The sequence below is a fragment of the Orbicella franksi genome, chromosome 7 (genome assembly GCF_964199315.1).
Source record: "Orbicella franksi chromosome 7, jaOrbFran1.1, whole genome shotgun sequence".
Taxonomy (NCBI): Eukaryota; Metazoa; Cnidaria; class Anthozoa; order Scleractinia; family Merulinidae; genus Orbicella; species Orbicella franksi.
In genome coordinates, this window is record NC_138151.1 from 4,511,298 (window position 1) to 4,523,350 (window position 12,053).

Sequence of the window (12,053 nt, forward strand, 5' to 3'; positions counted from 1 at the left end):
TGTACGGCAGGGATGTATTAATGTCTTCAAGGCGGCTACATTCGTGTCTTTCATATGCTGTCTACTTTAGAGAGGCACTTGCCTCTGGAGAAATGTACTCAGTCCGTGGAGAGACATTCCCTTATGACCATAGCCAAAATGTGCTACAAACCCTGCTTGGAGCAAGCGTTGGCGCTTAACTCAAAGCCACAATAGGTCACCAAGAAGTCATTGTTGCTTTAAAAGAGGGTTAGGCTTTCAGGACAGTCAGTGACCAGCAGAAATCGTATCTTATAGCAAAATTCCGCATTGGCCTAAAGAACCTGAAACTGCCTTTGCTACGGTGCGGTTGCGAAGACATGGAACTAGATATACCTCTCTCACTCGTGCGCGGAAAAGCTCCATCCTCGGCGCTTCTGAAGTATTTTACTAACAACTGCACTTGCCGGAAGTATTCTTAGGAACTGTCGGTGTTTAGTTTCTTCGATATTTAGCAACATCTCTTGCCGCGGGGTGGGGGGGGGGGGGGGGAGGATCGTTAAATTTTTGTAGAGAGGGAGAGAGAGTAGAGGAGGAAGACCCTTTAGAGGAAAAACTAACGGCCGAATCGTCTCAACCTCTCTGGGAATGAGGTTGGAATCGTCACCCTTTCCAAATTCGCTGAAGCGATTAATTTACCTTTATCAACTTAAAAACAGATGATCTAATGTAGTTTGTTTCCGACACTGCGTGCAGACGCAGCGCAACAGTGCGTTAACAAACTAATCATTCTAGAACATTGGAAAACATAGATATTGCGAACAGCCTCCTTTCCTTAAAATAGCTTTTCACAAAGAACTACTGATTTATGATTCTTTTACACTGAAAAAGAAACCTTAACCATTAGCATGATCATAAAGCTACATAGTATCATTGTAACAGCATCAGTTCATTAGAATAACACAGAGGCCTATCAGGGTAAAACGTAGGGACAATCTGCAGTCCTTCCACCAGTGGTTCACTATCACTCTTCTGTTAAGCTTTGGGAGTTGACTGACTTGACTCGTGGCTCCCTGCCACGCCCATCTAGTAGTACGTCACCCCAGCACGTGTCGAAAGAAAACTTGAGATTTTATCAAATACGATTAGCATTACAACCAGACTGATTGCGTGTTGGACAATGCTAAATTACAATGTGCAACGGGCTTTTCCGCTTGAACAGTTTTCCCACCTGTCCACGGTCAATGCAATATGCTCGCCAACAGGTAATTGACTCAGCGGAGCTAAACTCAAAATTATTTAGCTTAGTGATCCCTGTGATACTTCGAGAATCATCTGGTGTTTCAGTGTTGGCGTTAAGAGCTGGAGACCACTTAATCTTCCACGGCATACAGATATCCGAAATTTCCCGGAGTATCCCCTCCCCCCTCCCCGCCGGATTATAGCTACAGCTAAGAGCCATTCAAGAACAACAAATAATTGCTCCTGGATAGGACAGCTTTAAAAAGTACATTTCCATCTACTGTCACTACTTTAAACTTGTAATCCGTTTATGTAAATCGCGAAATGTTGAACATTTGCGCAAGAGCAGTGAAAGCGTGACTGGGCTGCTCGTACGGTTGTGTGACAACTTTTACTGAGTCTCGAATATCAGCCCCGCAGCATGGTTGCCGATATAGTAAAAACAGATTCATGAGGCCCATGATTCTTACAGCAGAAAGCTTGGGCTCTTTAAGGCAATGTGGAGTGGTATTGAGGGGAATCGACGGCTTTTAGGTATGTTTTCTGTAACATTTTCGGATTAAATTAGTCGTATTAATACTCGGTTTATTTGTTTCGGGTCAGACCGTTTCACTTCTTGCTTCCAATTTATATAGGCGAAATTTATTTGAAACTTGCCACTACACTTTTTAACTTACACTTTTGATGACCTCGGTTTGATTTTGTTGTTGCACCGGTGATACATTGCCGGATTAACCCCTCGACTTCTTGAACTTGAACGCAGATCGGCTGTTTACCAAATTAGAATAAGGGCTTGATTTTGATTTGCTTCAAGATATTTCAACTCGATTAATTTACAGTCCTTTAACGTCCTTAATGCTAAACAGCATTCCAAGTTGGCCCATTATTGTGTCTTAACGAGCTTAAGGCGTTTTGCTGAATCGAAAACATTAATGTTCCAGGAAATCTCTTGCGTTTGTTATGACAACCATTCACAGTGTTTACACGAAATACACGCGATGACAAACTAGACATGACGGCGGACAGGAAATCAAAGAAAGTTAACGCGCAATGTTCCTAAAACGTCTAAAAACAGTGTTTATGTAGTGGACATTATGTTTCTACTGATAGCAGTGAATTGACGGGATTTTAATTAATGACAGCCTTTTACTTTCACCGTTGAAATTGATTTGTCTCTTGTTCGTGTATAATTATTGTGTTATTTGCGCCCAACACATTGACATAGATTTTCGTTTTTCTCAAAGGGAACTACTGCGAGTTCGAGCATGCAACTTGGCATGTTATATGCTTAATAATGATATTTTAAGGCTGTAAAGTAAAATAATCGGAAAGTGAGGTACCAGATGCATTTTGATGCTGTTAAACATGACCTATATTTTGCCGTTATTTTTCACACGCTTCATAGGTGTTTTTAAAATGATTCGGAAAACCACTATATCGACATCTCTGAGATTAGTTTAAAACGAGGAATAAATTAGAGTGGTTGTTCCACATTTGTGTAAAGTTTGAAGTCAATTGAAATTATTTTAAGACTTTAGCAGCGCTTCGTCCTCGCACCTTGTTTCGGTCATTTTATTACACCAAAAACCGCACTTTGGCCGCGCTTTCAAATTTTCGCGAATTTCTGAAAAATAAAAATTCGCTGGAACCTTTAAATATGATTTTTAGAATTAGGTCACTTTAGGGTATCTTTGGGCAAAATATGAGCGATTTGCCAAATGGGTCGTTGACCGGCGTTTCTCGATCCTTACAGTCAGCCATTCTTAAGTACTCTATCTGATACACTCGAACTCTCCATTGATAATATTCCGATTGAACAAGTTTCCTCTGTGAAATCACTTGGAGTATCAATGAAAATCTAACGTGACATACCCACATTAATAAACTGTGTAAAAAGATCGCTTAGAACTGCAACTGGAGCCATAAAGCGAGTTAAGCCATTTGTGCCTCAATCCTACTCTGCACATACAACTCACTAGTTCAACCTCACTTTGATTACTGCTGCCTAGTCTGGGGTGATTGAGGCAAAACATTATCTAATAAGGTACAAAAACTACAAAACTGTGCTGCACGAGTTATAACTTCATCGGGCTATGACGCTGATGTCGATTCCTTGTTTCACAAATTCAGCTAGAAAGACTTGCAATTTCAACACCAAATTCAGAAAGCTCTAATTAATGGTTTTCAAGTCTTTAAACCGTCTGGTTCCCGAATATCTCACTTCTAAATTTGTAACACGAAATGAATCAAATTATGCTCTGAGGGACTCGGTTGACAAACTTGTTGTTCCCTTTCTGAGAACTAACTACATGAAAAATAGTTTAGTTACAGCAGCGCTACCCTTTGCAACAGCTGACCCTGTAACATTAGGGAGTTTGGTTCATTACATCAATTTAAACGCTTTCTCTATCGTAATTTTTAAACACACGACATTCACGGAAATCAGGTTTATAAGTAGAACATCACTGTAAGTTATTACAAAATTAACACATGCTTGAAGACTAATCTTGACTGTACCGGTTTGTACAATTGTGGTCGAAATTGCAACTAAAAGAACCTTTATTCAGCTAGTGCTTTTAAAAGCAGGCATAGGAACGTTATAGCCAATGACAGCTCTTTTTCAAAAGGTTTCCTTCAGACCAAAAAGTTCAGCAAGTGTTTATTGTAACATACCTGATCTATTCCGGCATATTTGAAAGTCTCAAATGCGAAATAGAAGGTGTCTCAATCACAGTAAGCAAGTAACTCAAGAAAATCATGTCATTGAAAACTATATAGATTGACTATTGCCTATTGCCTATTGCAGTACCTATTGCCTTGCTGGTACCTTATTACATGAAATTTTCGCGACACGTTAATTTCGCGATTTTGAGGTTCGCATATTTCGCGACACATTAATTTCGCGATTTTGCGAAAAGTTTTCATTTTGACTCACTTTAATTTCGCGGTTTTGAGTGAGACACACTTTATTTCTTTGTCAATGTTATTTAACATGTCCCTGAATTTGATCAAACAACTTAATCAACAATTTCCAAATAAACAGAAACGCAACTGATTATGTAAACAGTAACAAGAAAGATGTTCTCACAGTGTCTACAAGGCACGGTTTGTAGTTCATGCTTGAATTCAAGTCACGTTTTTAGTGGTCAATTGACCTCATTATCCATGTACATTAAATATTCCTTTCTGCAGACTCCAAAGAGAAAATGTAGTCTTTTAGTTTCCTGACTGATGCTGTTTAATTGTTTGCGTAAATGTCTTGATACGGATCAACAGGCGGTAGCACTTCTTTTCCAGAAGCGACAGTAAGAATGGAGGCATCAACCAAGAACGTTGAAGCAATTGAAATTTAAGCAACTGGTGGAACAGCACTACAAGGAGCCAGGATTGTACAAAAGAAGTGCTACCTGGAGTGGAGACGCAAAGCAGTAGTGATGAAGAGGACCAGAACATTACCACAGAATAGTTCAAAATGATTGTTGTAAACGTGTGTAATGGTACTAAAGTCGCTCTTTTAATTATTGACATAATGTGAGTCACTTAATTTTCGCGTTCTGTTAATTTCGCGACATTTAATTTTCGCGTCACTTAAATTTCGCGATTTTTTTTAAATCGCGAAATTCGCGAAATTCGCGAAATTAACGTGTCGCGAAAATTTCATGTAATAAGGTAATTGAAAACAATGGTCACTTGACTATCACGTGACATAATTTAAGACTCAAAGGCACTGGTTAATTTGTTATTGTATTTAAAAAAAGCAAGACACTAGGCATAGTAGTCCCACAAGGCCAAAATAATCGGTATCTTGCATCAGCCTCGTTTCCATGTAAGGGCCTTGTATGCAATATTTTTGCCATGCGCATTCCATGGTTCTAGAAGCAAATTTGGCATGGCTCCATATCAGGAACTTGAAATATTTGTCTTATAGAGGTTAGAAACCCTGCCAAGTTTGATGCTTTTATCAAAAAACGAACAATTTTGTTTCTTAACAGCTGGACTATAAAGGAAACTAAGACCTTTGAACTACTAATCAAAAGTCTTCTAATATACTGTAAACATTTCGGACGGTTATATTTTCGGACAAATTTATCGTTCGAAATTAAAATCGCCCGAAACTTTTTCATTCAAGTAATGAAATCAGTTTAAAAAGCGTTATAAAGGTCTATAAATAGCCCTTAGCGAGGATGATTTGATTAGCGACAAAGCCTTTGATTAGCACAGTCCTCCACACATTGGCACACAAACAGAGAGTGGTATACCTGTGAAAACACAGAGCAGACGTTTCTGAGACATTGATTGATTGATTGATTGATTGGTTGATTGATTGATTGATGGATTGATGGATGGATGGATTGATGGATGGATGGATGGATGGATGGATGGATGGATGGATGGATGGATGGATGGATGGATTGATTGATAGATTTCAATAAGGCACAAACACAAGGCTTCTAAACTCTTCTAAAAGGGTAGATTGATTGACTGGTTGATCAAACTTGACATGGCCGTCAAACTTTTCAAGCACAAGTGTGCAGTGTTTGGTTTCTCAGGCATTCCCCAATCAATAACAGAAAAAATTGTAGATCACGAGGTGTGATCTCGAAAAGTCATTTATTTTAAACTGGTACAGTACCGCTATTTCAAGAACCCGTCATTAATTTTAATGCTCTAAAGATGGCTCGCACTGTGTGATCTTGCCAGAAAAACGAAGTCTTGTAAGTGGTATAATTTGTTTTACTTGAGTCTTACTACGCTATACTTCAAGAAACCTTGCCTCTATACATGTACATTCATGTAAGTCCTCTCTGGTCTTAAATCTGTTTGGAAGTAAAAGTAATGACACACAATAAAATTTGGTACTTTTTTTGCCTTTTATAGCTATAATTGAGCCACAACAAAACGGTTCCATCGAGTTCTGTAACCTTTGTAACAAAATATTACAGGACAAAAGACACAACAACGAATGTTGTCGGCTGATTATATCAATCCCCCTCTCGACGCGGAGGTCCTTCCGCCTGCTAAATCTACAGGACCGAAAAAACAAAAACGGTGAAATTAGGCTTTGCACATCGTTATTTACACTGGGAATATAACAAGAAGCTCTGAAAGTCACCCTAATTTCCTCTTGATTATCAGTGGTAAATGGTACACCATGATTCCAAATGAAAGATTTCCTGCTTGGTAGCAAATCCCAAATAAACAGTACTCCGAAAGCAAAAGCTGTTCAAACGTGCTGAACTAAAACGTCAACTGACTTGTTAAGTCCGAAGCAATCGGAAATAATCCCGGAAATAATATATCGAAATATACAATAAGACGGGAACCAAAATTATCTCTTATTTCTTTCGAATGGCGCTCATTCATACAAAGACAACGACGTTACTCTGCTCCGGTGTAGCACAAATTATTTTAGTTCAACAAGCATTATCTGGCTTTATTCTTTTAAATATATTCTCGGAGTTTACGAAGATGGATCGGCCCACAGTTGTTGAACGTTTTAGCCATCCAAAAGGTACAGTCCTTCGGGTGGAGTAACAACAGGAAAAGGCTGCTAAATTCGAAAATAGCTATGTCAGTCCCGTTGTCTATTGTTGATGCAGGAGGGAGAGGGGGAGAGTGGAATTATTGGCTTAGCTTTTATATGAATTATCTCTAATGTATCAGTTGTTTACGATCCAAGATAACGGTGATCATTGTAAATGATACACCATGATCCGTGTCAGAACCTTGCATGATAAATCCTGATACGGATCATAATGAAAGAACTGAACTGGACTTGTTTCAACTGTCAGGGAATCACACGTGCTTTTATTAAGCTCTAAATCATTTATCAGTCAGTTAGCGTGATACAGAAAAGCTCCCTGTTTTACAGAGAACAGGACAGTCAGTGAGAGAGCTTCCTGTAATTTATTATTATTATAGGCACTACGTGTAGAGACGATTGTTTGAGACTGACAGACTGAAGAGGGTCTCCCAGGGGTTTTGGGGAACAAGGGAACATTGGCAAAATATCGAAGGGAACAAGGGAACATCAGCCATTTTTTGGGAACAGGGGAACAAAATTCGAAAAATTACAAAGAGGAACAAATAACGAAAATGTGTGGGAATATGGGAACATAGGGCAATTTTGGAAGGGAACAAGGAAACAAAGACCCCCCCCCCCCCCCTGGGAGACCCTCACTGAATAACAAGCTAACTGACTGACTAATTCATTGTCTGATTGACGTACGTTGATCTACGTTTGAAGGAATCTCGATGATGCTTTTACCTGTGAGACTATAGGACTGCTTCTTCTGCTACAAGACAGCGAGAGTCACACTGCCTGAGAGAAAGACAGACTCCTTCGCATTTGAAAGAAAAAAATGAATCAATAAAGGTGTCTGTCATCATACCTCTCTCCGGGCTGACTGTCACTTGTGTCACGTCAGCCGATATGTATCACACTAACTGACTGATGAATGATTGTGCAGCCCACCCTTACCTTATATGGGGTGTCCTCTAATATCCACCTCAAATATCCACATAACTAAATTCGCGAACCACCCTTGTGTGCAATTGTTTAGCGGAAGCAGTGAATATGGCTCGCAGTTATTTCCACGTTGCCATAATTGTTGTGGCTCTCTTCATTGCTCGAGGAGGTAAGCAGGGGTGTTAGTTTCGCCCACCTAGGTTAGATCTCCTACCATGTCGAAACATCCGTTATGTTTTGCACCCAAATATTTCATTCTCGCTCAGATTCAACCGAGGTCATCTGGTTGCTCGGATAAGCGTCGGAGACAAACGAAAGTAAGCTACCGCCGAAACTTCCATCGATCAGTACTATCGAGGGTGGCCGAATACCGAGTACACGCCACTTGAAGAAAGTCACGAGATGTAAGAGCGAGAACGCGTCGACACTCAGGAAAAATTTGAATGGCCTTTATGAGAGTAACCGAGTGTTGACGAGAGTCGATAAAGACGTGCGAGAGACTGCACGCTAAACGAGAGCGGGGGTTTCAGCTCTCTCCTGATGGACTGCCCTGATTCTTCTTTATTAAAATTTAGCGTGTTTTCTGGAAAAAACGCCCACCCCTGAAACTCGTATAAATGGGCAAAGCTCAAAGGGATTAGCCCATCACCGCAGATATAGAAGTAAAACAAAATAAGAAATAAATGTTACCAAATCGCTACTGGGATAGAAAGAGACTGGCCCTAAACCCCTCAACAATCGATCGGCTCTTCTAGTCTTTCACTTTACTCTTTAGCGGGAAGTGATCGAAGTTCCCCTTAGGTATAGTTCTTGTGTGAAAGCTGAATTTGTAAGGGTGCGTTTCTTTAAAAAAAATCCAAGATTGGATTCTTAAATCCGAAAGAATCCGAAAACGGGTTTTGCGTTTCTTTACTAAACAGATCAATCCAAGATCTCTGGGATCATGGTGCACCAAAGGAATCGCAGAATCCACTCCCAGTGTGGATTCTTCGGTTCCTTTGACGCACCATGATCCGACAGATCTTGGATTGATCTTTTTAGTAAAGAAACGTAAAATCCGTTTTCGGATTCTTTCGGATTTAAGAATCCAATCTTGGATTTTCTTAAAGAAACGCACCCTAAGTATAGCTCGCAGGGGTTAAATGTTTAAATGCGGAAAGAAAAGTCGCATAGGTATTAAGCTGAGTTTGGTTGTTGTTGATATCTATATCTATTCTGAACAGGAAAGAGCTATGTTTACGTCAAAAACATTTTCAATGCGTTTTTGCATTTTGATAATATAAGCACCGCCCTCCGTCAAACAAGTGCCACATTAAAACGTCGAAAAGATTAATACGCGTCGTGGCGGAGGATCGGCAATGTTTTTAGCTATTATTTTTTCACTTTCAGGTTTCTTAAAATTCTTAACTGGGAAGCTAGAACTGAAGGAATTTCTTTTTCGTAAATTCAGAACTCCTCAAAGAACTCCTTATGAGGGCTACCAGTTTGTCAGTACTAACTGTTTTAAGTGTTTTTACCCTCGTTAAATAAAGTTCTTCTTCTTCTTCTTCTTCTCAAAAAGCCAGAACTTACGCATTTGTAATTTTTGTAATATTTTAGTAATAGATGCTAAACTTTGGGTCTTTAAGAAAAATTGTATGACATGTCTTTATGCCCCATGGCAACCGTTTTTTGACACGCATGCCTTTTTTTAAGTTTGGTTTTTATTGTTTTGTGTTTCTTTTCTTCCTTTTTTTTAAAAAAAAAAAAATACTTTTCTGATGCATTGTTCTTTTCGCTTTTAACATTGTTGTGTTAACGCAATTATCTTTTTCATTTTATCGTCATCATCATCATGTAGTCCTTTTTGTCCCATGAGGGACATAGGGCGTCCACAATTGCTTTCCATTTCTGTCGGGCCTGAGCCGCTCTTTTGGCTTCGCATCAGGTCATGTTGATCTCCTTCAGGTCCTTCTGTATGCTTCTGCGTCATGTAGTTCTGGGTCTGCCACGTTTCCGTGTTCCTAGCGGATTCGAATGCATCGCATGGCGCGCTATGTTTCTCTCACCCTTCCTTAGGGTATGACCAATCCATTTCCAGCGTCTTCTCTTTATGGTGGTAACAATAGGCTCTTGTCCAGTTCTTATCCATAAATCTTTGTTGGAAATCACCTCAGGCCAATATACTCTCAGAATTCTCCTCAGACACTTGTTGATGAATGTTTGTACTTGCTTTGTACGTAGAAGCTGTCGTCACTCGCCATGTCTCTGAACCGTACAGTAAAACTGCCTTAACATTGGTGTTCAAAATTCTAATTTTGGTAGCTGTGCGCAGGTCTTTGCTTCTCCAGACTGGTGTAAGCATGGCAAAAGCTTGCTGTGCTTTCTTTCTTCTTGCTGCTATGTTTTCATCCGTTCCTCCAGTCTTATTCATCACGCTACCGAGGTAGGTAAACTCTTCGACCTCTTCAATGTACGACTGATCGAGACGAACCTCTCCTTGTTGAATGGCATTGATCCGCAGCACTTTAGTTTTACCAGGATGGATCTTAAGGCCTACTATTTGTGCTGTGGTGTTCAGTCGTTCCATTTCATTGTTGGCATCCTGTTGCCTATGCGATAACATGCAGATGTCATCAGCAAAGTCTAGGTCCTGTAGTCTCTGGATCATCTCCCACCGAATTCCCCTTGGTCTGTTGAATGCTGTTTTAGTCACCCAGTCACCCAGTCGCAATTTGGTCTGCGCAGGACCTTCCATTTCTAAATCCTGCCTGTTCTTCACGCAGTCTTCCGTCTACATGCACCTTCATTCTTTCGAGCATAATACTGTTAAGCACTTTACTGGGGATGGACAGCAGAGTGATTCCTCTCCAATTTTTGCAATAGCTAGTGTCTCCCTTTTCTGGCAGTTTTACTAGTAGTCCATCTAGCCAGTCTTCCGGAATCTCTTCGGTTGTGCAGATAGTATTGAACAGATCATATAGTATATCGATGGACGTTTGTCCGCCTGCCTTTAAGGCTTCTGGTGGAATGTTATCTGATCCCGCAGCTTTTCCGTTCTTTAGTCTTGTCAGTGCCCGTTTAATCTCTTCTTTCGTGATGTTGCCGGTGTTGATCGGTAATTGGTGGTTAACTTGTAGCTCGGGGGATCTACAGGTGGATCCCTGTTAAGCACTGTTGCAAAGTGGTTACGCCATTCTTTTCAAGTTGACTGTTCAGTTTGGTGAGCAGACTTCCAGTGTTTTTCATTTTAGGCATTGTTTTATTGATTTTGATTATTTTTGGGTAGTCCTAGATGGTTTTCTGACTTTCTTTTACTCTCAAGAAAACTATCCAAGAAAGTGGTCCCAAGATGGTGGCTGTTGGGGCACCATTTAGCTTGATGTCATAAACTCATGTGTCAAACCTCAAACCTAACTCATACATACTCTACTCCATGTTCATTATTCTTGAAGCTACAGAGAAGGAGACAGTTTCTCCCTTCTGCCCCCATGGTAGAAGATGAAAAGCCCTCTCTGAATAGAATTAATGTTATGTCATTTCCTACGTAGATTCTCTGAGCTGTTACAAATGCACCAGCGAAGATTCCGCCAAAGACTGCAAGTCAAAGATGGAGTCAATAACATGCCCATCAGGAACATTAAAATGTCTCACAGGTACATTTAAGTGCACTCAGGGCAGTACCAAGACAACGATCTACTACAAGAGATGTAATGCCCCAAATTTGTCGAGCTGTGGAGCCAGTCCACAAGATTTGCCCAAATGCCCCACGTCGCCTGGCCAATGGGAAACCACCGAAATAGAAAACTGCTGCACTGGAGACAACTGCAACTCAGGATCATCACACAGCATCAACCAAGTCATGCTAGGAATATGCATGACATTTGGTTTCTGGCTTCTAGCCTTTATTCATTAAGTCTTGCTCAAAGACTGACTTGAGATGCTTTTAGTGTTTGATCAACCTATAAATTAGCTGAGTTGTTGTCACACAAATTACTAGACAAGTACTTGTAGAAGTCTTGCTGTCGTTACGTATGAAATGTGGTAAGACCATGTAAGTGGTGCCATAAACAGTAGATAAACAGTAGTGCAGATTCAAAGGTGGTCCAAAGGAGAAGCGCTGGTAGAGGTGTACAAGAATGGGCCCAGTCTTCCTCCATTAAGGGGAGGTGAGAGCCTGAACTACTCCCAGGTAGAATCTGTTTGTTAGTCAATTAAAACCTTATATGTAGACTTTCCTTGAGTCACACAGAATAGACCTCTTTACGCTGTGAGCAATCCCTCTTTTGCTTAGCCAACATGAAATGTAGTAATGCATGATTTCAAGAATAAAGAGAATAGAAAGCTTCCATAAATATGTAAGAGAATAGCAAATAGACAAGAGTAAGTCACTGTCTGAACACTC

The 12,053-nt window shown here is 40.2% G+C and overlaps 1 protein-coding gene across 1 annotated transcript; it reads left to right on the plus strand.

Moving 5' to 3' along the window:
- The first annotated feature begins 6,499 nt into the window (after window positions 1-6,499).
- On the plus strand, window positions 6,500-11,690 carry LOC145491714 (uncharacterized). The gene is made up of 2 exons (XM_081470961.1): window positions 6,500-7,838; window positions 11,200-11,690. The coding sequence occupies exons 1-2, from the start codon at window positions 7,778-7,780 to the stop codon at window positions 11,562-11,564; spliced, it is 426 nt and encodes a 141-aa protein (XP_081327087.1). The 5' UTR covers window positions 6,500-7,777; the 3' UTR covers window positions 11,565-11,690.
- Window positions 11,691-12,053: the final 363 nt, after the last annotated feature.

What these genes read in the sequence shown, in the direction of transcription:
- LOC145491714 (XM_081470961.1), top strand. Translation starts at nt 7,778, where the DNA reads ATGGCTCGCAGTTATTTCCACGTTGCCATAATTGTTGTGGCTCTCTTC. An exon ending in TCTCTTCATTGCTCGAGGAG is followed by an intron (nt 7,839 to 11,199) that starts GTAAGCAGGGGT and finishes TTTCCTACGTAG; the next exon opens with ATTCTCTGAGCTGTTACAAA.